This window comes from Mirounga angustirostris, unplaced genomic scaffold (genome assembly GCF_029215605.1).
Source record: "Mirounga angustirostris isolate CCGP_5_RB_7025 unplaced genomic scaffold, mMirAng1.0.hap1 SCAF_6, whole genome shotgun sequence".
NCBI lineage: Eukaryota > Metazoa > Chordata > Mammalia > Carnivora > Phocidae > Mirounga > Mirounga angustirostris.
Genome location: NW_026991714.1, coordinates 535,752 through 558,284, shown reverse-complemented (window position 1 = coordinate 558,284; position 22,533 = coordinate 535,752). Strand labels below are relative to the sequence as shown.

The 22,533-nt window shown below is 50.5% G+C and overlaps 2 protein-coding genes, 1 long non-coding RNA gene and 1 pseudogene across 12 annotated transcripts in view; 3 read left to right on the top strand and 1 right to left on the bottom strand.

The window, feature by feature from the left end:
• Positions 1–79: 79 nt before the first annotated feature.
• Positions 80–7,842, top strand: CFAP141 (cilia and flagella associated protein 141). The gene is made up of 4 exons (XM_045876464.3): positions 80–723; positions 967–1,007; positions 5,468–5,597; positions 6,300–7,842. The coding sequence occupies exons 1-4, from the start codon at positions 691–693 to the stop codon at positions 6,399–6,401; spliced, it is 306 nt and encodes a 101-aa protein (XP_045732420.3). The 5' UTR covers positions 80–690; the 3' UTR covers positions 6,402–7,842.
• LOC123845610 (ubiquitin-conjugating enzyme E2 C-like) lies at positions 1,486–3,646 on the bottom strand (annotated as a pseudogene).
• Positions 7,843–11,749: 3,907 nt separating the features above from the next.
• The window catches only part of TPM3 (tropomyosin 3), a 29,143-nt gene continuing 18,359 nt past the window's right edge, over positions 11,750–22,533 (top strand). For 5 of the 10 annotated variants that reach the window (XM_045876458.1, XM_045876461.1, XM_045876457.1 and 2 more), the window contains exon 1: positions 19,010–19,224. In XM_045876458.1, coding sequence (XP_045732414.1) covers positions 19,093–19,224 — 132 coding nt within the window. In that variant the 5' untranslated portion in view covers positions 19,010–19,092. Of the gene's footprint in view, positions 11,968–12,676; positions 12,803–19,009; positions 19,225–22,533 lie in introns of those variants that run through there. The other 5 variants (XM_045876454.3, XM_045876456.3, XM_045876453.3 and 2 more) reach the window with 2 other exon arrangements.
• Positions 12,817–17,780, top strand: LOC129045861 (uncharacterized). The gene is made up of 3 exons (XR_008506194.2): positions 12,817–15,748; positions 17,219–17,435; positions 17,564–17,780. It is a non-coding gene; the product is annotated as an uncharacterized LOC129045861 (long non-coding RNA).

Genomic DNA, 22,533 nt, shown 5'->3' with positions numbered 1-22,533 from the left:
GGTGGCTCAATCATTGGGCGTCTGCCTTCAGCTCAGGTCATGGTCCCAGGGTCCTGGGATCAAGCCCCGCATCGGGCTCCCTGCTCCGTGGGAAGCCTGCTTCTCCTCCTCCTCCCACCTTCCCCCCCCCCAACTGCTTGTGTTCCCTCTCTCGCTGTGTCTCTCTCTGTAAAATAAATAAATAACATTAAAAAAAAAAACTTACTTGAGAGCGAACACACATGTGCACGAGCAGGGGGAGGGGCAGAGAGAGAAGCAGACTCCCCACTGAGCTCAGAGCCTGACATGGGGCTGGATCTCATGACCCTGAGATCATGACCTGAGCCGAAATCAAGAGTCAGATGCTTAACCAACTGAGCCACCCAGGCGCCCTGCAGTTGCCTTTTAATGAAGCAGGTGTAGGATATGTTCTTTGGACCTACGATCATACAGAGACCCCACAGAAGAAACCCTAAAATTGGGACTGTGGTCCTTGCTCCTAGAATTGCCTGCGTCACTAATAGAAGGCAGGAGAACCAGGATTCGCTTCAGGTCTCCAGGGCAACAGGCCAGGTGACCAATCAAGTTCTAGGTCCGGGGTTGTTGTTGGAGGTGAATGTGTTGCTATGACTACTGAATCCTGGGTGACCGACTGGACAGAAGGGAGAGCCTGCTTCTCCTCCTGAGCCCGCGTCCCACCAGCTTGTGGACATGTCTGTGGAAAAGACGACAAAAGTTGAAGAGGTGTGCAGAGCTGGAAGGGGGCTGGGTTGGCCAGAAGCAGACCGTTTCCTGAGGGGCCCATGATGTAACTGCTTGCAGCCCCTACCGGCATGTTTTCTTTGGTCCGCTCTGAAAGGAGTAGCACTCTTGCCCTCACTTCCCCTAGGAAGTGCCATTCCCTGTCAAGAAGAGAGGCCCACGGGAAAGGTGCTGGGGATGGGGTGCTGGACGTCAAGGCAGATGAGCAACTTGCTTTTCTTGCAGAGTTTTCCAAGGGTCCTGGGATTTAAGAAGATGGTTGACAGGTAATTTCTGCTTCTATCCCTTCCCTTACCCCTCAGCTTGACCTTGTCCTCCTCCCCCCTCCCCCCCAGCCACCACTCAGATACACTTCATCCTTGTCCTGGGCTCCTCGGGAAGGAAACGGGTGTGCGGGGGCAGGAAGCGGCCCTTTTCAGGGACAGCCTCCCAGTGCCCAGTAGGTCGTGCTACCCACACAGTGCTTTTATTGTCTCTCTCTTCCTGTTTGAAGGAAAATCAGATCAAGTTTTTGTTCTTTTATTTTTTAAGTAGAATGCAAGTATTTGTTGTATTAATCATGTGATAGGTATGCAGTAAGTATTTTTTGAGTGAGTGAATGAGAAGATGAGGCTGTATGTCTCTCCTTCACCTGGGAGCTTTTTTTATGTTACGTTAATCACCATACATTACTCACCTGGGAGCTTTTTAAAACACATGTGCTCGGGTCTTAACCCAGAAGATTCTGACTACGGTGGTCTGGGATCAGGTAGGATAAGGCTGTTTTTAAAGGTTTCACAGGTGGTTATACCGAGAGCCAGCAAGGATGTGAGGGAGCAACTGCATATAATTTTAGTGGGAGTCCAAATTGATGCAGCCTTTTTACAAATAAATTTGATAAAATCTATCAAAACTTAAGATCTCAAAATTCACACATCCTTGGAACTGGCAACTGTACGTCTAGTTTACCTTACATACATATACTCGGTGGAGCATGCAACTCTTGATCTCAGGGCTGTGTCTCTCTCTGTCAAATAAATAAATAAAATCTTTAAAAATAAAAAATGAAAAACAGAAAAAAAAAAATGACACCACAGGCTCAATGTTGGGTTAGAGGTTACTTAAAAAAAAAAAAAAAAATTAAAAAGTATAAGCTGTCTAGCTGGTTAAATTATGATACAAAAATACTAGGAAGCCTTTACACAGAATGAAGAAAATCTTTATGTGCTGGTAGGAAAAGTCCAAATTGTTAAGTGATAATATAAACATACGAATTCATGGTAAAAAAGTAATACTTGCTGGTATATGATAGAAAAATTTTCTGGAAATATACACAGGAAACATAACTTCGTTGAGAACTGGGGTTGAAGAACAAAGCTTTCACTTTTCATTTAGTATATATTTTTTAAGATTTTAGTTTTTTATTTTTGTTAACATTTTATTTATTTGAGGAAGGAGCAGAGGGAGAGAAAGAATTACCAGCAGGCTCCAAGCCCAGCCTAGAGCCCCACGTGGGGCTCAATCTCACAACCCTGAGATCAGGACCTGAGCTGAATTCAGGAGTCGGACACTTAATCGACTGAGCCACACAGGCACCCCAAAGATTTTTAAGTAATCTCTACACCCAGCATGGGGCTGGAACTCACAACCCCAACCAAGATCAAGAGTCACGTGCTCACCAACTGAGCCAGCCAGGTGCCCCTCTTTTTTTTTTAAACCCGGTGTATTTATTGAATAGATTTATCACAAGGGCTCAACCAGATACTTAATTTAAAAAAACAGAAACAGGGGCGCCTGGGTGGCTCAGTCGTTAAGTTTCTGCCTTCAGCTCAGATCATGATCCCAGGGTCCTGGGATCAAGCCCCACATCAGGCTCCCTGCTCCACGGGAAGCCTGCTTCTCCCTCTCCCACTCCCCCTGCTTGTGTTCCCTCTCTTGCTGTGTCTCTCTCTGTCAAATAAATAAATAAAATCTTTAAAAATAAATAAAAATAAAAAATGAAAAACAGAAACAAAAAAAAATGACACCACAGATTAAGAAACAAAATGCTAGACAGAAATGAAGGGAAGGACAGAACATCTAAGGAAGAAATAAAAAGACAACACAAGGAGAGAAGCTACACAAGGTTCTTGGCTGGAGACCTTCTTTGAGTAGGTTTCTTGCAATACATCTTAAAGGCTATGGGTTTTTCTAGAGCTTGATAACCAAAGGGCTTATCAATGTTGGTTTCTCCTAGCAGGCTCTTGGTGGACAGCGGGATGGTCCTGACATCACCCAGGGCAGACCCCTTGTCCTTCAGGATGTCCAGGCAGATGTTCCCCTGGGTGTCCACGCTGGGGTGGTAGCAGGGTATGAGGAACTTCACCGTGGGTGCATTGTAAGAGGAAGCACTGGGGAACTCAAGAGAACTTCTACCTCACGTCTTCATATACCTCGTCAGCTGCTCCATGGTGGTCCCCACCCGTTTGGAAAGGTCTGACTGAGGCAAGGCAGAATTCCTTTGTCCTCAGACCTCATGAGGGTCATCAGCTCCTGGTGTAGCCTCTTGCCCACCGGGCCTCACGTGGCACCCCCTACTGGGCTCAGCTCCTTTGCTGGCTGCAGCTGGGTCATGATTTGGGGAGGCCATCCAGGCAGTATGGGCAGGGAGACAGGAACTTGGAGAGGGCAACTGCAACTCTCATTTAGTGTATTTCTATATGGGTTAAATTTTCTATCATCTGTAAAAAAATACCTTTTTTTTTTTTTTTTTAATTTCAACAGGGCGGGGGGCACCTGGCAGGCTTAGTCAGTGAAGCATGTAACTCTTGATCTTGGGATTGTGTGTTTGACCCCACGTTGGGTGTAGAGATTACTTAAAAAAAATCTTTAAGGGCCACCTGGGTGGCTCAGTTGGTTAAGTATTGGACTCTTGGTTTTGGCTCAGGTTGAGATCTCGGGTCGTGATGATGAGGGAACAGAAGGCAAGCTGAGGACAAAGTACCCTCCCAGGCGGGATCTGTGCGACATTCCTCTGAAGCTAAGGGAAGGAAAAACAAATGGTTAACTTATAGAGATCACAGTCCTGGAGAACAGGAGTCTCCCTCAGTTTATAAATGCCTTAGTGATTTACAAGAAAAAAGCATTCTTATCAATAACCTAATTTCCTAGGGGCGCCTGGGTGGCTCAGCCATTAAGCATCTGCCTTTGGCTCAGGTCATGGTCCCAGGGTCCTGGGATCGAGCCCTGCATCGGGCTCCCTGCTCAGCGGGGAGCCTGCTTCTCCCTCTCCCTCTGCCTCTCCCCCTGCTCGTGCTCTCTCTGTCAAATAAATAAATAAAATCTTTAAAAAAAAAATAATAATAATAATAACCTAACTTCCAGAGGGAAACTCCCAACTGTCTTAACGTTAATGCCTTGCTAGAGGGAAAAACAACCTTAACTTGACAATGACAAGGCCTCCGGTACCTTGTAGGTCCTCTTTAGCAGATGAACGTTCTTTTGAAAACCTCCCTTTTTCTTACCTCCCCCAACTCCCAAGTATATAATCAGTCACTCCTCACAACAGGGCAGTAGCCCTTTCTGCCCACGGGTCCTGTCCCCGAGCTTTAATAAAACCACCATTTTGCACCAAAGACGTCTCAAGAATTCTTTCTTGGCCGTTGGTTCCAGACCTCACCAACATTCCAAAACCACGTCAGTGAGATGGAGCGAGCCCTGCATCAGGCGCACTCCGTGTGGAGTCTGCTTAAGATTCTCTCTCTCCTGCTCCCTCTGCCCCTCTCCCCCTAAAAAAATAAAAAATAAAATGCTTTAAGTTTCAACAGGGCTTACCTGTGTGTGTGTGTGAGAAAGAAATGCAGATTCCTCTTAATGTGTTAGGGGCACCTAGGCGGCTCAGTCGATTGAGTGGCTGACTTTTGATTTCGGCTCTGGTCATGATCTCCTGGTCCTGGGATCAAGTCCCAAATCGGGCTCTGTGCTGGGGTCTGCTTGGAGTCTGCTTCTCCCTCTCCCTCTGTTCCTCCCCCTCCTCTCTCTCTAAAATAAAGTCTTTAAAAAAAAAAAAAGCAACCTTGGGGTGCCTGGCTGGCTCAGTTGGTGGAGCGTGTACCTCTTGATCTCAGGGTTGTGGGTTTGAGCCCCACACTGGGTGTAAAGTTTGCTTAAAAAATAAAGTCTAGGGGTGCCTGGTGGCTCAGTCAGTTGGGCGTCTGCCTTCGGCTCAGGTCATGATCCCAGGGTCCTGGGATCGAGTCCGGCATCGGGCTCCCTGCTTGGCGGGAAGCCTGCTTCTCCCTTTCCCTCTGCCTGCCACTCCCCCTGCTTGTGCTCTCTCTGTCTCTGTCAAATAAATAAATAAATAATCTTTTTAAAAAATTTTTTAAAAGTCTAAAAAACAAAACAAAACCTAGCAAATGGTTCCAGAATATGTCTAGCTAAGGTTGAGAATCGTGGTATAACAGAAGGTATTAATTCTTAGACTGGATTTGATACCCGTGTCTGCCATTAAGTGACCTTGGGCAACTCAGCTGCACTTTGTTTCCTTGTGGTACAATGCAGAAACTGGTATCTATGACACATGGCTATTATGATGATTAAAGGGCCTGCATATTCAACATATCCTAGGTTCTAAGCTGGTTCTAGTTACCCTTTCAGGGAGTTTGCCATCTTCTGACATTGGCATGAGGTTCTGGGCCTCTCCGATGGGGTTTGGGTCTCCATTCCTAACTGACCCGTCCAGCTCCTACCTGTGTACCTGGGGCAGGTGGCGAAATTCACGCGCTCACTCTCTGTGGCAGACGACACTAAGCCAGAGGAGAAACCTGTATGCTGCCCTAAGGATGCAGGACACCATGGGACAGGAGTTGGCACTGGCACGTAAGCAGCTACTGATGGTGAGTTCTAGCAAGGGTGACCTGAAGCCTCATCCACTACTATCCTGTGCTGAAGCCCACTGGATTCCCAAACTTAATTGCTGCCATTACTTGCCCACCTTCTCTGCATTATACCAGAGCAGAAGCTTTTTATTTTTATTTTTTAAGATTTTTTGTTTATTTATTTGACAGAGAGCTAGTGAGAGCAGGAGCAGAAGCAGGGGCAGAGGGAGAGGGAGAAGCAGGCTTCCTGCTGAGCGGGGAGCCCGATGCGGGGCTTGATCCCAGGACCCCGGGATCATGACCTGAGCTGAAGGCAGATGCTTAACTGACTGAGCCACCCAGGCGCCCCAGAGCAGAAGCTTTTTTCATTAAATGGCTCTTTGTGTTCAGCTGCAGGTGGCATATTCTCGAGTCCCAGAGTGCAGACTAGTCCTTGATCCCCTCATCTCAGCATCCAGCCCCAGCCCCTTTCTCCCAGGACTCCCACTTCATGGTGGTCTCAGCAATTATTTGCTGAACATAGGGCTTCATCTATGGAGAAAAAAATGGGGCGGCATCCCCCTCCCACCCCTGCAGGTGCAGCCTCTATGCTTCTGCCTAGCGTTCTGTCACAGCTAAGTCCAAATCCAAGAGGACACAGCTGGAAAGCCACCAGGGGGAGAACGAGAACGAGGGCAAGCAGAAGGCAAACCTCATACTCTGTTCTGTCCTCCCCACCAGGTCCGGCAAGCGGCCCTGCACCAGCTGTTGGAAAAGGAGCATCGGCAGCACCAGCAGGAACTAAATCAGATGGGCAAAGCTTTTTATGTGGAGAGACTCTGATGGAATCTGAAACAAACAAAGATGGCTCTTAAAGGCTCAAATGTAGACATATGGCTCATTCTTCAGTCCTAAATCTTGACTTCTTTGAACCGTGTTTATTCATAGCCATAATCTTAAAACAGCTTCCTGGGTTTTACTCACCACCTCTTAGATCTCTCTTCCTCTGGTCTTTTCTGAATAGCTCTGAGTGTGGCTCAGAGAACCATGTGCTTGGGTGTCAGGAGGCCTGGAGTTCAGGGTTTGGGTCAGCCAGTTATGAGACCCAGGACAGGTCTCTCTTCTCTGGACCCGAATTCGTACCCTTCCCACCTCTGCAAATTGACAGGGTTCCAAACTGAAGTGCCACGGAGGCAAGGCAGGTGAGATAGCGGGTCTAAGAGAGTGAGGAGCACTGAGATTTATGGGGAACTGTTAAGAGCATGTTAAATCTAACATGCGTTCAGATTCTGAAGAATTCTAAAAAGTACTGATTGATCACATATGTCTATAGTCCACAGAGAACCTTACTTACGAAGATCCACTTTCCATAAAATGAGATCCCAAGCCCGAGAGATCCCTGTTGTGGAGCCAGGAACGGGTGCGGTGCGGGGACACCACCAGGCTGACTTCCCGGTTTCTTCCCCTGCTGTCTGTATCCTCATTGGCCACGCGTCCTCTCCACACTGATCTTGCCCGGCCCTCCACTCCAGGCGGTCGGTGCACTGCACAGCTCACATCTCCCCTCCCCCACCCCCACCCCGAGTCTGGCCCCACCCTCCAGTGTGCATTCCTCTGATGTCAGAGCCCTCTCCTTTTCTCCCTCCACATCCCACTGATGGACACAAAGAAGCAGCAGGTATAGAGAAGGGTATGGGTTTTGGAGTCAGGTGTGGATTCAAAGTCCTGCTTCATCCCTTAATTGTCACCTTGTGTAAGTTACTTCTCTGAACCTGTTTCCTTTTTTGAAAGTGGGGAAAATAATACCCATCTCACAGGATCATTATGAGAATTAAATAAAATAAGGTATGTAGAGAGCAGGCCTAGTGCTTGAGGAACAGCAGGTATCCTCCCTTTCCCCTCTCAGATTTCCCTGTGACCCAGGCCCTTCTCAGGCCCCTCGCCAGCCCCCGGCCACCCCCTATGCAGCCGAGATATCACTCCATCCCACGCCTGCCTTTCTGCCCTGTGCATCCATTCGTTGTCCAGCTTCCACCAGCCCCACTTCCCAAGAGTCTTTAGTCAATGACTCACAGGTTCCTGCACCCAACAAGACATGGGGCTCATGGGCTGGTTGGGGGAGGCAGGCGTGGGCACGGAAGGAAGGTGAGGGGCACCTGGGTGGCTCAGTCGGTTGAGTGTCGGACTCCTGATTTCAGCTCAGGTCATGATCTCAGGGTTGTGAGATCCAGCCCCATGTCCTCAGCAGGGAGTCTGCTCGGAATTCTCTCCTTCTGCCCCTCCCCCTCCCCTCTACTCTGTAGAAAGAGAGGAAGGAAGGAAGGAAAGGAGGGAGGGAGGGAGGGAGGGAGGGAGAGAGGGAGGGAGGGAGGGAGGGAGGAAGGAAGGAAGGAAGGAAGGAAGGAAGGAAGGAAGGAAGGAAGGAAGGAAGGAAGGAAGGAAGGAAGGAAGGAAGGACGGGGTGGTGACCATGTTATAAGGGACAGAAGCAGGTGCACGCGGCCTGGGTCTGACCCCCAGCCTGAGGCTGGGTCACCAACTCAGCCTGTCCCTCCCCGCGACCACCTCTCTCCACGTCTGTCATCCACCTGCGGCCACATCCCAACCAGCTCTGCTGCTCCCACTGCCCAGGAGAGCCTGGCCTCCGGAGAAACAGCAGATCTGGGTTTGAATCCTGCCTCTGTCACTTACTGCGTGAGTGGCTTGGGGCAAGCTACCTTAACTTTCTGGGTCACAGTTCCTTGTTTATAAAATGGAGATGATGCCTCCCCTCACTGGGGATTAAATAAAGCACTCTGCAGAAAGGTGGCACATAATGTCCAATACCATAATGATATTTTCCTGCCCTGGGATACTTCTTTCCCTCTTTATTTCCCCTCCGTTACCTGGCTGCTCCCACCCACCACCACACTCCCTCAGCAACTTCTTCATTCCTCTTTCCTCTGTTCACTGGAACCCACAGGACACCCCACCCCCTCTGCCTTGATCCCTGACCTTGGCCTCTCTCCCCAGGGCTTGTCAGTGCCAGGCTGGCTCCCGTATTGGCAGGCTGGCCCCTCGGGAGCCCATCTCGTCTGATCCCCTCTGCCTGCTCTGTCTGCTCTCATCACATCAGCTGAGTGTTTCAGCCCGTCATACCCATCCATTCCCTTCTTCCTCTATGGTGCTGCCCTACCCATCTCCTCTGGCTCAGAGGGGCTCAGCCTTGTTTGAAATGGCTACACAGAAGGCATTCCAGCAGAGCTAGAAAGCGTTTATAAGATGCCATCGATGTTTCTGCCTAGTTATGCCCTGAAGTCAAGGTCTGCTTCTAAGAAAGCCTTTCCTCTTGTACATCAATAATATTCCCAGTCTCTGCCTCATCCTTTCAACTCCTGCTCATTGTTTCCCAGCCTCTGGTTTGCCAGGGTAGTCAAGGTTCCCAGAGAAGGGAACTAAATGTGGGGGATAAGGGTAAGAAAGATGGTCACAAAAGCAAAACTTACACACACACCCCCAGTAGGAGCCATGAAGTAGCAAGGACATAAGACAACAGCCCTTGGGGCTTGGACACCCTTTTGTCAGCCTTCCCCTGGAAGGCAGGGGCCACACAACAGGAACTGACTAGGGCTTTGGACAAACTATTGATCTAGATCAAGGGCACTGTGGGGTTGGTATATGTGTTGCAGGGGGGCGGGAATCCGGACTAATGGGAACAAGGACACATGGAACAAGCCTGGGGCTGAAGCCGAGCATCCTCCTCCCACCCCTGCACTTGTACCCAAGCCCCCTACCCACCCGGTGAGGCTATAACTTGGGCTCTTTTCTGCCGCAGTGGAGAGAAGCATCTGCCTGCCACATGACATTCAACAGACCTAATCCTCTTCAGAAGAAAAATCCCCCAGAAAGGAACCAGGCTGGACCCCTGTGAGGGAAGACCCTTAGAGAAGCCAGGCCAGGAGTTCTCAGTGTAAAAAGCCCCAGAAGAGAAGAGCCCTAAGGACTGCCGGCTGCTTCCTGGCAGAGGGGCTCCAGAAGACATCCAAGGGTGACTTTAAGGATGCCTGGAAGACATGGGGAGAAGGTGAGAAGGAACAAGATGATGGGAGGAAGCAGCCAAGCACTCTGGAAGTTTCTCATGGCTACTTCTCTGTAATACTTAAGGGCAGGAGGAGTCCAGGAGGGTGTCAGCTGAAAGGCTCTCAGCGGTCTACTGGGGGTGATCTGGAAGGTTAGGAGTTCTGTTAGAAAGGTAAAGCAGGATGTGCAAACCCCCTGTCCCCCACCCCCGGAAAGCCTCAGGGCATGGGAAGGAGGTTGAGAAGAGCAGGTGGCTGGGCTGGCTCTCAGCACTGTGGTTGTGACATCAGGGGAGAAGCTCTGTGTGGGAGCCCTTGGAAAGGATAGGTGCCCGGATGTGGAGCCCTGCCAGATATGCTTCCTGGTTCAGCCGAACGTGATCCAGCAAAGGCCAGGCACCGGTAGGAGAGAAGCTGATACAGGGACAGCACGGACGGCACCGTCATGGGAGGTGAAGAGCAGGGGTCACTGTCCTTCCCCAAGGAGATGGCTTGCCATCTAGCCATGCTTGGTGGCTGGAGGGGAGGAAGGCAGATGACCACTGAGGCTCTCCTGCCTGCTTCTGTGTGATATGTTTGATATTGGGTTGTTGAATTAGGAACCAACTAAATATCGAACATATTCTTACAGCAGTGGGCGATTTGGCATCAACTCTGGGGCTCTGGGGCTCCTTTACTGAAACTCCTCTCTCCAGGACCCCTTTGGAAAGGCAGTGGTGGCAACCTTCGTGGATTTCAGTCTTAAGCTGGAGAGCTGGTGTGGGAGCGGGAGAGCTGGAATTTGAGTATCGTATCTCCCTGTATCTTTCCCTTATAGTGGAAGGGATGTATCTCTGATCTTCTGTCCTTGTACTTTTTTCCCGCCTTATCAACACTCCCCCCACCCTTATTAACTACTGACTCCTGTCCCCGGGATCTCCTTGTTCACTTGTCCTGCAGTGAGGGCCTTCGGTTTCTCTGCTTTCCTTCAAGGGTCAACTGATGGTCTCTCTGCCCATCTACCTCTAGTGACTGGAAGCTCTCAAGGGTGGACTCCAGTTTTGCCCTCTGTCCTGGTGGGTGTCTCAGTTACCCCACTGCTGGGGCTTAGTACCACAGGAGCTGTCTATCCTTGACGTAATGACTAATTAGAGCTCTTTGAATTCTTCTCCGATAGCGCTGGTCACCTTGAACAGTGCCCACCTCCCCCCTGGCATGTTCTCAGATTGTATGGTGCTGGTGCACTGTGGTCAACCACCACCTGTCAGTAACGGGCTCCGAGTGGAGGAAGGTCATGGCCTGGAAAGAAGCCAGGGAGAACAGAGATGGTAACGAAGATGCGTGCGATGCATGCGTGGCAGTAGGTTGGGTGGGGGTAAGGAGGCGCAGAGAGCAAGAACAGTGGACAGTGGTGCAGAGCGTGGTTGGTGTGGGCATGAAAGTTCCACTTAAAGATCACTGTGGGCAAACGGAAGGTATGATCCTACCCAGATTACTCTGACCCTCCCTGCTTCTCTCCCCGACCCCACTTAAAGTTCTGGGAGGGCCTTCCAGATACCAACCCTCTCCGCTTACTCCATCCCTGTGGCTCTAAACGGGGAGGAATGATGTCTCCCTGCCAGTTAGAGACTCTCGAAATAGCACAGTAATTCGATCGGGGGATCTGGGGGAATTGTTAAGGATCATGAGTGACCTCCCTCTTCACTGTTGCTCAAGCTCCCTGAATACTGGGAATCAAAAGGTAAAACTCAACCAGTGGAATCTGACCAGCATCCAACACAGGCAGGGTGAGGGCAATGGGGAAAAACAAGGGTAACTAGGACGCTCTGGGTGAGAACCACCTATCTGGAGTTGCCAAAGCACCCTTCTCTATTTCAGTGTTCTCCCCCTCCCCTTGCCTTGCTCTTTTAAAGCACCCACAGAGCTGCCCCGAGAGTGGAAAGTTTCATGGTCAGGAAGAACCTCTACCCTCCCCCACTTTCCATTGTCTAAAATCAGCCTCAGCTGTTCCCTAATTTTTCTTTGCTGGTGATGTCAGTCCATCAGAGTGTCTCACCCTGTGCTCCCCCAGGGAGAACAATAATGAGATGGAAGGAGCTGGAAAGACCATATTAGGAGCAAGAGGTGGAGCCATGAGCAGAGATATAGGCTTAAGTCTAGGGGACTCCTAGTCATTCAGGCAGCAGCCCCTCCTCTCCTGCCCTAGCCTCCACTTCTCCAGTGTTCACAGGTCGGCTCACCAACAGCCACTGCTCATGATGGAGGCCATCAAGAAAAAGATGCAGATGCTGAAGTTGGACAAGGAGAATGCCCTGGACCGAGCAGAGCAAGCCGAAGCTGAGCAGAAGCAGGCAGAAGAGAGGAGCAAGCAGGTAGGTCCTGGCATCGGTTTCTCTTACCTGCTGGTGAGCAAGACTGTGAGATGGAGGAGAGTTCTCATGGCAAAGGCAGTGACCGCCAGTACCAGCTTGTTCGTTGGGTGGGAGGGACCCTCTTCTTTCTAGCCGCACTGGATAGACAGAGGACATCTAGGGTATTTGCCTCAGGCTGCCTGCATGACCTTGGGAAAACCAGTAGCCTCCTCTGAGCCATGGTGTATCTGCTGGATCTAAACGGGGGTGGGTCATGTTTTGGGAGGACCAGAGTTCTAGAGGAAAAGGTGGGAACTTGGCAGGTAGCATCTCTTTTCCCTTAAATTTTTTTTTAAGATCGTATTTTTAAGTAATCTCTACATCCAACGTGGGGCTCGAACTTACAACCCTGACATCAAGAGTCACATGCTCTACTGACTGAGCCAGCCTTAACTGGAGTTCCAGGCATCCACTCCCTAGGATATTTCCCATCCCAGGGTCTTAGATGAAAATCCAGCATGGCTTGGTCATCTTAGGGTCAGAGATCCCAGGGTCACACATCACGGCCTAACTCCTGGGGCGGTTGGCTGGAAGTGGCTGGGGAGAAAGTATGTCTCTTCAGGAATGGTTAACATCGAGGCTGGACTCAGGTCGGTCAGGGCTCGGGAGCCCAGGGTCTGAGCCAGCACCATTGTGTGTATGTCTTGTGTGCCCTTTGGGGCTCTGGTAGCTGGAAGATGAGCTGGCAGCCATGCAGAAGAAGCTGAAAGGGACGGAGGATGAGCTGGACAAGTATTCTGAAGCTCTGAAGGATGCCCAGGAGAAACTGGAGCTGGCAGAGAAGAAGGCTGCTGACGTGAGTATTAGAGAGATGGAAGGGGTTTAACCCACACAGGCAGAGCGCCACGTTCATATGACTAAATTCCAAACACACACGCGGACACATACATACCGGTGGGTTCACAGGGCGTCGACACGCTCACATACATTTCTGTGTATCATCGCACGCTGACACACTCTTGTAATGGCACACACATTTGTTCTTAAGCACATGGAGAAGTCTCGTGTTTGTCTCTCCCTCAACCCAGGAATTTAATATGTTTCTCAGGACCCGAACAAAGGGAGAGGACTCCAGGTCCAGACTGCTATCACTTTTCCCACCTCCTCCCCCGTGCCACATTCTTAGCTTTTGTGTCCAAGACTTGGCACGTAGATATGTGTATTAATAGGGAAACTCTCATCTCTCCACTGCCCTGCAGAGCCAGCTAGATTTCACAATGGGACAAAAGAGGTCACATTGACCCTGGCCCTATATGGGTTTATTTATCAGGGCCAATGTGGGCGTCTGCCCTTATGCCACGGAGATGCCAGAGCAAGCATTGCTCATAGGGCAGCAGAGAGGATCTCTGATAGACTATAATAGAAGCAAGAAGGAATCCTATGGGGGAAAAGTGTCACCACCAAACCTTACTCTGTGGCATTGATTCAATTGCTCAGCTTCTCTAGGGTTAGGGTTGAATTATCCCATTTGAACAGGAAATAAAATTCTTTTTTCCACTTCATGTTTGTCCTGTCACCACCTACTTTCCTTTATCTTCAAACTTGAAACTTAGCACAATGATTAAATGAGAGGCTACAAAGGAAAGATGTTGGGAAGAAAAGTGACAGAACAGCAACAAAAGAATGTCCTGGTATCGATGGAAATATAGTCAGTTCTTAGCACTAATAGGAAAATAGGAGCACGTCTTTTTAAAAATTATTTTAAGTAGACTCCACACCCAACGTGAGGCTTGAATTCACGACCCTGAGATTAAGAGTTTTATGCTCCACCAGCTGAGCCAGCTGGGTGCTCCCAAGGAACACATATTTTTTTTTTAAAGATTTTATTTATTTATTTGAGACAGAGAGAATGAGAGAGAGAGAGCACATGAGAGGGGGGAGGGTCAGAGGGAGAAGCAGGCTCCCCGCCGAGCAGGGAGCCCGATGAGGGACTCGATCCAGGGACTCCAGGATCATGACCTGAGCTGAAGGCAGTTGCCTAACCAACTGAGCCACCCAGGCGCCCCAAGTAGCACATATTTTTTAAAATCATGTTTGGTTTTGGAAAATAGCTGGAGAGACAAAGTGGGCCATTCACAAGTGTTTCCAGATCCTCGCATTTGGCCTCTTTGCTATTAGGTCTCTCATCTCTTTGGCTTTTTTCCACTTTCAGTGGCCAGGGAACATGGTGAGAGTTGTTGAATGTATCATACCAGAGGTCAGAGATAAAGCAGATCATATACATTATACATATTCATAGTTTCCAAAAGTTTAGGTCCCTGCAAACTCTTAGTTCTCCCTTCTTGGAAAACTGCAGTGAACACACGTTGCCTCCAGAGCTTTGGGCAAACGCTCGATGGCCTGCTGGAATTGGCTGGCCAGGTTCCAGGTGTACATGGACAGATCTCTCTGGCTCCAGTAGACGGGTATAGGGGAGGAGTTCTCTCAAGTTTTCTCGGGGCAAGAGTTTTCTCTCCGGGAGAGTATGCAGGCTAAAACAGCTAGTATGTGGGCTGGAGGAGGTATGTCCAGGACCAATGAAAACAACAAAGTCTAACCTTAGATCTTGGGAGAGAGTAACACAGAGGCTCTAGATAATACCTGTTTTATTTATTTATTTATTTTATTTTTAAAAAGATTTTATTTATTTATTTGACAGAGAGAGACACAGTGAGAGAGGGAACACAAGCAGGGGGGGTGGGAGAGGGAGAAGCAGGCTCCCCGCTGAGCAGGGAGCCTGACGTGCGGCTCGATCCCAGGGCCCTGGGATCATGACTCGAGCCGATGGCAGACGCTTAACAGTTAAGCCACCCAGGCGCCCCAATACCTCAGTTTTATTCGGGAGATAAGGGAATTTCCTGAGGATGAATTCTATCTGTCCTAAGCTGTTGCACACATACTTAAAACACACTGTCATTCCCCACCTAGACAGGGTGGACTCGGTATATTCACTTGAAAGAAGTTTCTCCTATTTCTGTAGGAACCCACCAAAACCCATTTCAATATATAATATGTGGGTAGAAAAACTCATTTAACTTCTCTCCCCCTGTTAGCTTTCCTTACAAGTCAGTTAAGTGCCCTCAGAGGTGTGCTAGAGAACAAGAAATGGGAGGGGAGGGCTCTGAGCAGGAGGCAAAAATCCCATAGGCAGGGTTAAGGTGGAAGCAGGAAGAAAGCTTTCTTTCCTCAAAGCTGGGGTTAGCAAACTTCCACTTGTAAGGTAAATCCTGTCACAGCCTAGTTTTGTACAGTTTTATTGGAACAACACCATACGCATTCACTTACATATCATCTCTTGTCTTTCTCCCTACATCGGAGTGGTCACCATACCCTGTGGTCTGCAAAGCCAGAAAAATGTACTGTCTGGCCTTTCACAGAAAATGTTTTTTCTTTAATGATTTCTGCCTCAAAGGATCAAAGAAGGAAAGTGAAGTGTTTATAGGAATTGGGAAAAGTGCTGAATAAGGAGGAGACAACAAAGTTTAAAGTCGAGAGCAAGGGTCAGAGTCATCAGCAACATGATATATGCATTTTGAGGGGAAGGGCACTCTGTCCAATACAATGTCCAAGAAGTTCACAGCTCAGCTTCCACCTTTGAGATGAACAAACAGAGCATATTACTTTGATGCAAAGGGAAGAGAGGAGGAGGGAGAGTCGGTAAGTGCATGTTTACACAGGGAATTCTGGTTATCTGAGAAGCTTTTCTGGAAAGCACAGGATTTGCTGGATTGCTTGAACAAAGGAAAGGCAAGAGTATGGCAAGGTCAGTCCAAACTTTGGTTTTTCCTCCCTGAATTTGTCTGAGGTCCTTTTTTAAAAGAATTGCAACAAAATATCTGTGTAACATTCGCCATTTTAACCATTTTTTAAATTAATTAATTAATTTATTTATTTGAGACAGAGAGAATGAGAGACAGAGAGCACGAGAAGGAGGAGGGTCAGAGGGAGAAGCAGACTCCCTGCCGAGCAGGGAGCCTGATGTGGGACTCGATCCCGGGACTCCAGGATCATGACCTGAGCCGAAGGCAGTCGCCCAACCAACTGAGCCACCCAGGCACCCCATTTTAACCATTTTTAAGTGTACAGTTCAGGGGCAGTAAGAACATGCACAGTGTTGTACAATGATGTCTAGGGTCCTCTCAATCCGAGGTGAAGTCAGAAGCTAATTAGGGTAAAACAAGGCAAAAGAGGAGTGCAATGGTTAGAACACAGTCATACCAGACGTGGAAGGGCTGGGAGATGGGAGTCAGGGATGGACATATGCACCTGCTGATATATTGTTGTATTGTTGGTCACCAGGAAAACAAGAGCACTGGGCCCCTTGCTGCCCATCCATCATGCCTTTAAAGGGCATCAGGAGTCAATCCACCTGTTTCCCTGGATCAAGAGAAGATTATCTGTTCACATCTACCAGCCTGAGGAATGCAGGGGTGCTCTCAGCAGCCTTGGGTTTGCCTAAGATAAGGTCTCATGCAGATTCACTAGGACAAAGGGAGGTAAATAGTGCCCCCTGCTGATCTGCACCCAGATGACAACGTATCATTTCTGCTTCCATCCTCTCTCTGATCAAGTTTCTCCAAAAAGAGATGGAAAAATTCTTAAGCCATCAGGGTAGAGTTTACCGAGGTTCAGAACTGTGTTCTTCCTTCCAAATTCCTGGGGGGGAGGGGAGAAACCAGTGTACAGGTTACTCTACCAAGCAAATTATTTACTGTCTGAATTGTTTCCTCTAAATAGGCTTATTGCTCAGTATTTTTTATTTTTACTTTTTATTTATTAAAAAAAATATTTTATTTATTTATTTGACAGAGAGAGAGAGAGAGAGAGAAAGCATAAGCAGGGGGAGCAGGAGAGGGAGAAGCAAGCTCCCGGAAACCCAATGCAGGGCTGGATCCCAGGAAGCTGGGTTCATGACCTGAGCCGAAGACAGACACTTAACCAACTGAGCCACCCCGGCGCCCCTATTTTTTTTTTAAGATTTTATTTATTTATTTGAGAGAGAAAGAATGAGAGACAGAGAGCATGAGAGGGAGGAGGATCAGAGGGAGAAGCAGACTCCCTGCCGAGCAGGGAGCCCGATGCGGGACTCGATCCCGGGACTCCAGGATCATGACCTGAGCTGAAGGCAGTCGCTTAACCAACTGAGCACCCAGGTGCCCCTGGCGCCCCTATTTTATTTAGTGAGTAAGAAGTTTATTATTTTTTTAAAAGATTTTATTTATTCATTTGACAGAAAGAGACACAGCGAGAGAAGGAACACAAGCAGGGGGAGTGGGAGAGGGAGAAGCAGGCTCTCCACTGAGCAGGGATCCCGATGCGGGGCTCGATCCCAGGACCCTGGGATCACGACCTGAGCCTAAGGCAGATGCTTAATGACTGAGCCACCCAGGCGCCCCGAGTAAGAAGTTTATTAAGTGAAGATACGGAAAAAGCTCTCAAGAGTGAGAGAGGTCTGTTGGGACAGGGTTGCCAATGAGGGCCTTTAGGGTTGGTCTTTTATAGAAAGCTAACCAGGAAACGTAAATCCTTTCAACATCTCTATTTTTTTTTTATAGATTGTCTTTTTTTTTTTTTAAAGATTTATTTATTTATTTGCGAGAGAGCGAATGAGAGACAGCGAGCACGAGAGGGAGGAGGGTCAGAGGGAGAAGCAGACTCCCCGCCGAGCAGGGAGCCCGATGCGGGACTCGACCCGGGACTCCGGCATCATGACCTGAGCCGAAGGCAGTCGCCCAAACGACTGAGCCACCCAGGCGCCCTCAACATCTCTACTGATAACACGTTCAGTGGCTTAATTCCTTTTTAGGGGCTGGTTATTCTTTGTTGGTCACAGGTGATTACCAAAAAGTCCCCCACTCCGCATGCCTAGGGCGGGGCGGTCCGATTTGTCCCCTTACCTCTGGTTTCCCCGCACCTCCACACTCGCTCAGTATTTTTAAAAGGACATGGGAAGACAGCCTCTGGAGGGAGCGTCCTCAGAACACGAATTGAGGGCAGCGCCTGTCTTACCTACCAGCCCTTTCAGGTGTCAGGATTCCTCGTTCTAAGTCCTGCTCCACACCATAATTCTGAGGGGAAAGGAGGCGACGTTTGTCGTGATGGCTTACTGGGAACGCAGGGGGCGTGCAAACAAACAGGAGAGAAGGTGGTGCGACGTTCAGGTCTCTTCGCCGCTGCGCTTCCCAACGTCCTGCACGGCAGTGCTCGCAGAGGCAGCTTCTAGCTCACGAACAGCTCTCTAGGGCACCTCAGAGCAGAAGTGGCAGTGAAATGGGGGACGGTCCCCGAACAGAGGCTCTCATGGGGCTGTGGCGCGAAGGGTCTGGCGACAGAGGGTTCCTTCCTGCGGACGTGGCGCGTGAGATCCCTTTGCCGCCTGCCGTGATGATTAGCTACCAAGCCCCGAACGACCTAGGCCCGGGAGGGCTGGCAGGCTGGTGAGCCGCCGGTACCACCGACCCTCGAAAGCGCCAGGGGAAAGACCGGCCCTGTACGGGAGACGGAACACCTAGCTCGTGACGGACGCCGAACCGGAAGAGCGGCGCGCCCGCCTGGCCTTTCCCCCACCCCCGTAATCCCCTTCACTGACCCTCGGGCGGTGGGAGAGACCCTCCCCGGGCCGACGTGGAAGGGAGGCTGCGGGGCCGGGCACTTGGAGGAAGGGGCCCAGAAAGCCTCGGCCTGTCCCGGCACCTGGCTTCGGAGCCTGTGTGCGGCGGGTGGCGGCACCGGCAGTGGGTGCTCGGTGCGGGAGGACACAGGGGCCCCGACCGGTGGGTGGCGGCGGGTCGGCGGGCGGAGGGGAGGGGAGGGCAGCCCGCGGCCTGAGGCGCCGGACGGCGACGCGCCCCCGGTTGCCATGGCAGCCCGCCTCCGACGCAGCCCCGCCCCCCTTTGCTGGTCAGGGGCAGGCCCCGCCCCGCGCTCGCGCGGCGGGCCGTCCTCCTGTGGCCCTGCGGGGCAGGGCGCGGCGCTGACGTCACATCCGGGCGGGTGGGCGAGTTCCGGTATTTCAGGGCGGAGCAGGCGGAAGTGGGGGTGAGAAGCGGCTGCAGCGCCGAGCGGAGGAGGCAGGAGCCGAGCGCGAGCAGGGGCTGGGTGGGCACCATGGCCGGGATCACCACCATCGAGGCGGTGAAGCGCAAGATCCAGGTTCTGCAGCAGCAGGCCGATGACGCAGAGGAGAGGGCCGAGCGCCTGCAGCGGGAAGTGGAAGGGGAGAGGCGGGCCCGGGAGCAGGTACGGAGAGGGCGAGGCGCGTGAGGGAGCGCGGGCGCTGCAGCGGCTGGAACCCCGCCTGGGGGCCCTCGCTCCGCTGCGGAGCCGGGCTCTCCGGCGCCGGCGGACCCGGAGATGAGGCTGGAGCCCGGAGGCCGGGCGGGGCTCAGCCGCAGCGGACCCGAGGCGGACGAGGGGGCACCGGGTGCTCGGGGGAGCGGGCTTGACCTTTGAGGGGGCTGGGCCTCTCGGGGCCCCGGAAGTGGCTCTTCTCCTCCCCTCTCCCCCAGCTCATTCATTCCGTCCGTCCGAGCCGGGCGCGGCCGGGGGAGGGGCTCAGCGGCCTCTCCCTCCCCCACTCCTCGGGGAAGGGCGGGGAGGGGTGCGGAATTTGCTCTCGTTAGAGGTTTCCGGCCCCAAGGCTGAGAGTAGGTGGGTGCCTCTCTGGTCTAGGAGGGGCAGGGCCGAGCTTACTGGGCGAGGGTGGGGGTCGGGGGTGGGAGCCGCCGGAAAGCCCCCGGCCCGGCCTGCTGGCAGCTCTTCCGCTCCCTCCTGCTCAGGAAATGAGGCCGCAATCGGCGCGGAGGAAGCGCGCTGCCCTCCCGGGAGGAGGCTGAGGCCGCAGCACCGCCTCCCGTCCTCCGGCCTGGGCTCCTTCCTCTTACGGGGGCGACTGCTACACCCGCTCTCGCAGTCGACGGGAAGGAGCAGAGGGGTCGGTGCGTCACTCGCCACGTTAGTGCAAATGTACGAGCCCACAAAAGTTGCCCGGCCCTTCCCGTGGTGACCTGAAAGGCGGGGACTTCTGCCAGGCTCAGGCCTTTACTGCTGCAGTGTAATCAGTGCGGGCTGAACCGGGTAAGAACACTTCCTCAGGCACAGCTGATAAGCCGTGTGTGTGGCCGAGAATCGGATGGACGGCCAGTTTCGGCCGGGGTTTCTGGTTGACCAGACAAAACGATGAGTTCCAAGGGGCCGCCAGTGATGTGACTCTGTTGCTGTCCCGGTTTTTTTTTTTTTTTTTAAGATCAGTAAGTGTTTGTTCAGCAGAGAGTTGCAACAGAGAATGTCGGTGGAATGAATGGTGATTCTTGAAACTGCTTTCTGTTTAGAGGCGGTTCTCTAGTTTTCGTAAGCCGTAAGCTTTTCCAGGGTGTAGGGTGCGGTCTAGCGGGTGGGGATGACCTCCTGACTTCAGGCTTTGGTTTTGGAGGATCTTGAGGCTGGAAAGAAAAGTAACTGTTGCTCAAATTTGAAGACCCAATGAAGAACTTTTGTGGTTTATTGGTTGGTATTCCTTGTTCTTTTCCTTGGTTAAATTTTTTTTTTTTTTTACTGTTCCCCTGGGGAGTGGCTGAGAATTATTGTTTTGGCAGTTGCCCACTAAGTTAATACATAAAAATTGTTAGAGTACTCTTTTCTTTTTATAACTGGGCATGGAAATGCTGGGAGTTTGTCTTCCTCGGTCACCTTTTTCTCAGGGTTTTTTTCCCCCTATTCATTATGCTGGTGACTTCTAATTATCAATTCAAGTGAGATGGACTGGCTGGGTGACTCTTTATGCCTAGGGACACTTTTTCATCTATTTGTTCTTGAGACTAGACCCCCTTAAAGAGGAAGGCAGGATGGCTTTTAAAGAAGTAGCCATGTGTTGAGCTGCAGTCTTGGGCTCAACATTCAAGTATGGGCATCCTAGGAATACTTCTAGAGTGGATGATGCCCCATCTCCCCCCTCCCTTCCGCCCCCCAGGGTTTGCAGGAAAATTTGTCTCCTTCCCCCCTCACTCTTCCTAGGTGACTCTGGGGTGATAGGCAGCAGAGTGAGCAGCTTCAGATGTTTCTTAAGCTGCTCCTTTCTCAGAGCCTGAAAATTTGCATACTGAGTTGAAGTCTAGTGAGGAAGTTCAGATGGGGAAGTAGGGTGATCGTTAAATCTTGATGAAACCAGTGTCTTCTTTCTACTCCCCAGCTTGAGGGAGCTTCATCATTTGACTTTCTGCTCTGGCGAACATTGAACTCCTGAGGAGGAGACACTCCTGGGGAGGGAGGGGTGCTTGGGCTACCTGTTAACCTCTTAGGGTTTTCTGGAATGGGTTTTGCAGGCTCCTCCCTCCTCTGCAGCTAGAAACTCAGCACTCCCTGATGGTATCTCATGTGGTTAGTGGGATTGTCACTTAATTATTTTTCTGGTTGCTTTGTGTGAACATTCACTCTTTGTTGGGAAGGTGGAAGAATCCAAAGCTGAGTCTGGAGTTATTCTGGGATCCATCTTTTCTGCTTTCAGCGGGGAGATTGACCTTTTCCATTGTAGCGCCGTGTCAAGTATACTTTCGATTTTGAATCTCCTTTGCAGTTCTTGCTGAACTTAAACAGGGGGCATAAACATAATATTCAAATGCAGTCTTTTTCCTTACCTGTTTTTTGGTGGTAGTACCAATACACATAACATAACTTACTATTTTAGCTATTTTTAAGTATATAGTTCATCTTATCTGTTATTAATACCTCTCTCCTAACTTCTCCTGGTATTCCCTCTCTTTTTTTTTTTCCTGGTCTAAAAAATAGAGACGTATGATTGAAGAAGTGAGTGGGCTTTTCTGGCTTTATACGCAGTTCCTCGTCTCTGGAGGAGTTCGAATGCCTGACTGTTGTGTGGCTCTCCTGTTTGTGGGGTCTGGTGGACTACATAACAGTCTCTATCACCTTTCTTTGGTTTAGATTTCCTTTCCTGCTGATTACCTTTCTCCACATTAGAGCACACACTCAGAGGGGAGAGGCAAATAGCCCTTGGCTCTGAGTACCTCAGCTTAGACTCCACCTTTGCTCTGGGCCAATAGCTCTACTCCCTTCCCTCCAACTTGCCTCCTAGATATATTTGTGAACCTGAGCAGCCGTTTATTCACAGGCTCACTTTTAACTTTTCCGTTACTGGTTTCCTTTGAATTTCATCTATGGCTTTTTTCTAAAAAGAGAAACCCCGGAGTGGCAGAATGCCGGATTTAGGTTAATCCCCTTCTGTCCTTGGCCCTGATCTGCCTCCAAGCACCAGGGAGTGCCCTGTGAGTTCGTTGCCTGGAGGTGTGTAGTATGCTTGGGGACTCTCTTCCGTAAGGAGGATGGTAGCATTTAAGCCAAACTCATTTCCTAGTTAAAGCTGTGATCAGCCATCTTGTAATGTGAACAGATCGCTGCTGTGTCCCTCCTCCTCCCTTGGGATCTTTGCTTCCTGGACAATGGAGAATCCTATTATTACCTAGAGGAAATACCTCAGAGTGTATCCTTTAGGCGGGGCAGAGGTGGATGGGCTGAAAGTTCAAAACCATATCTGGA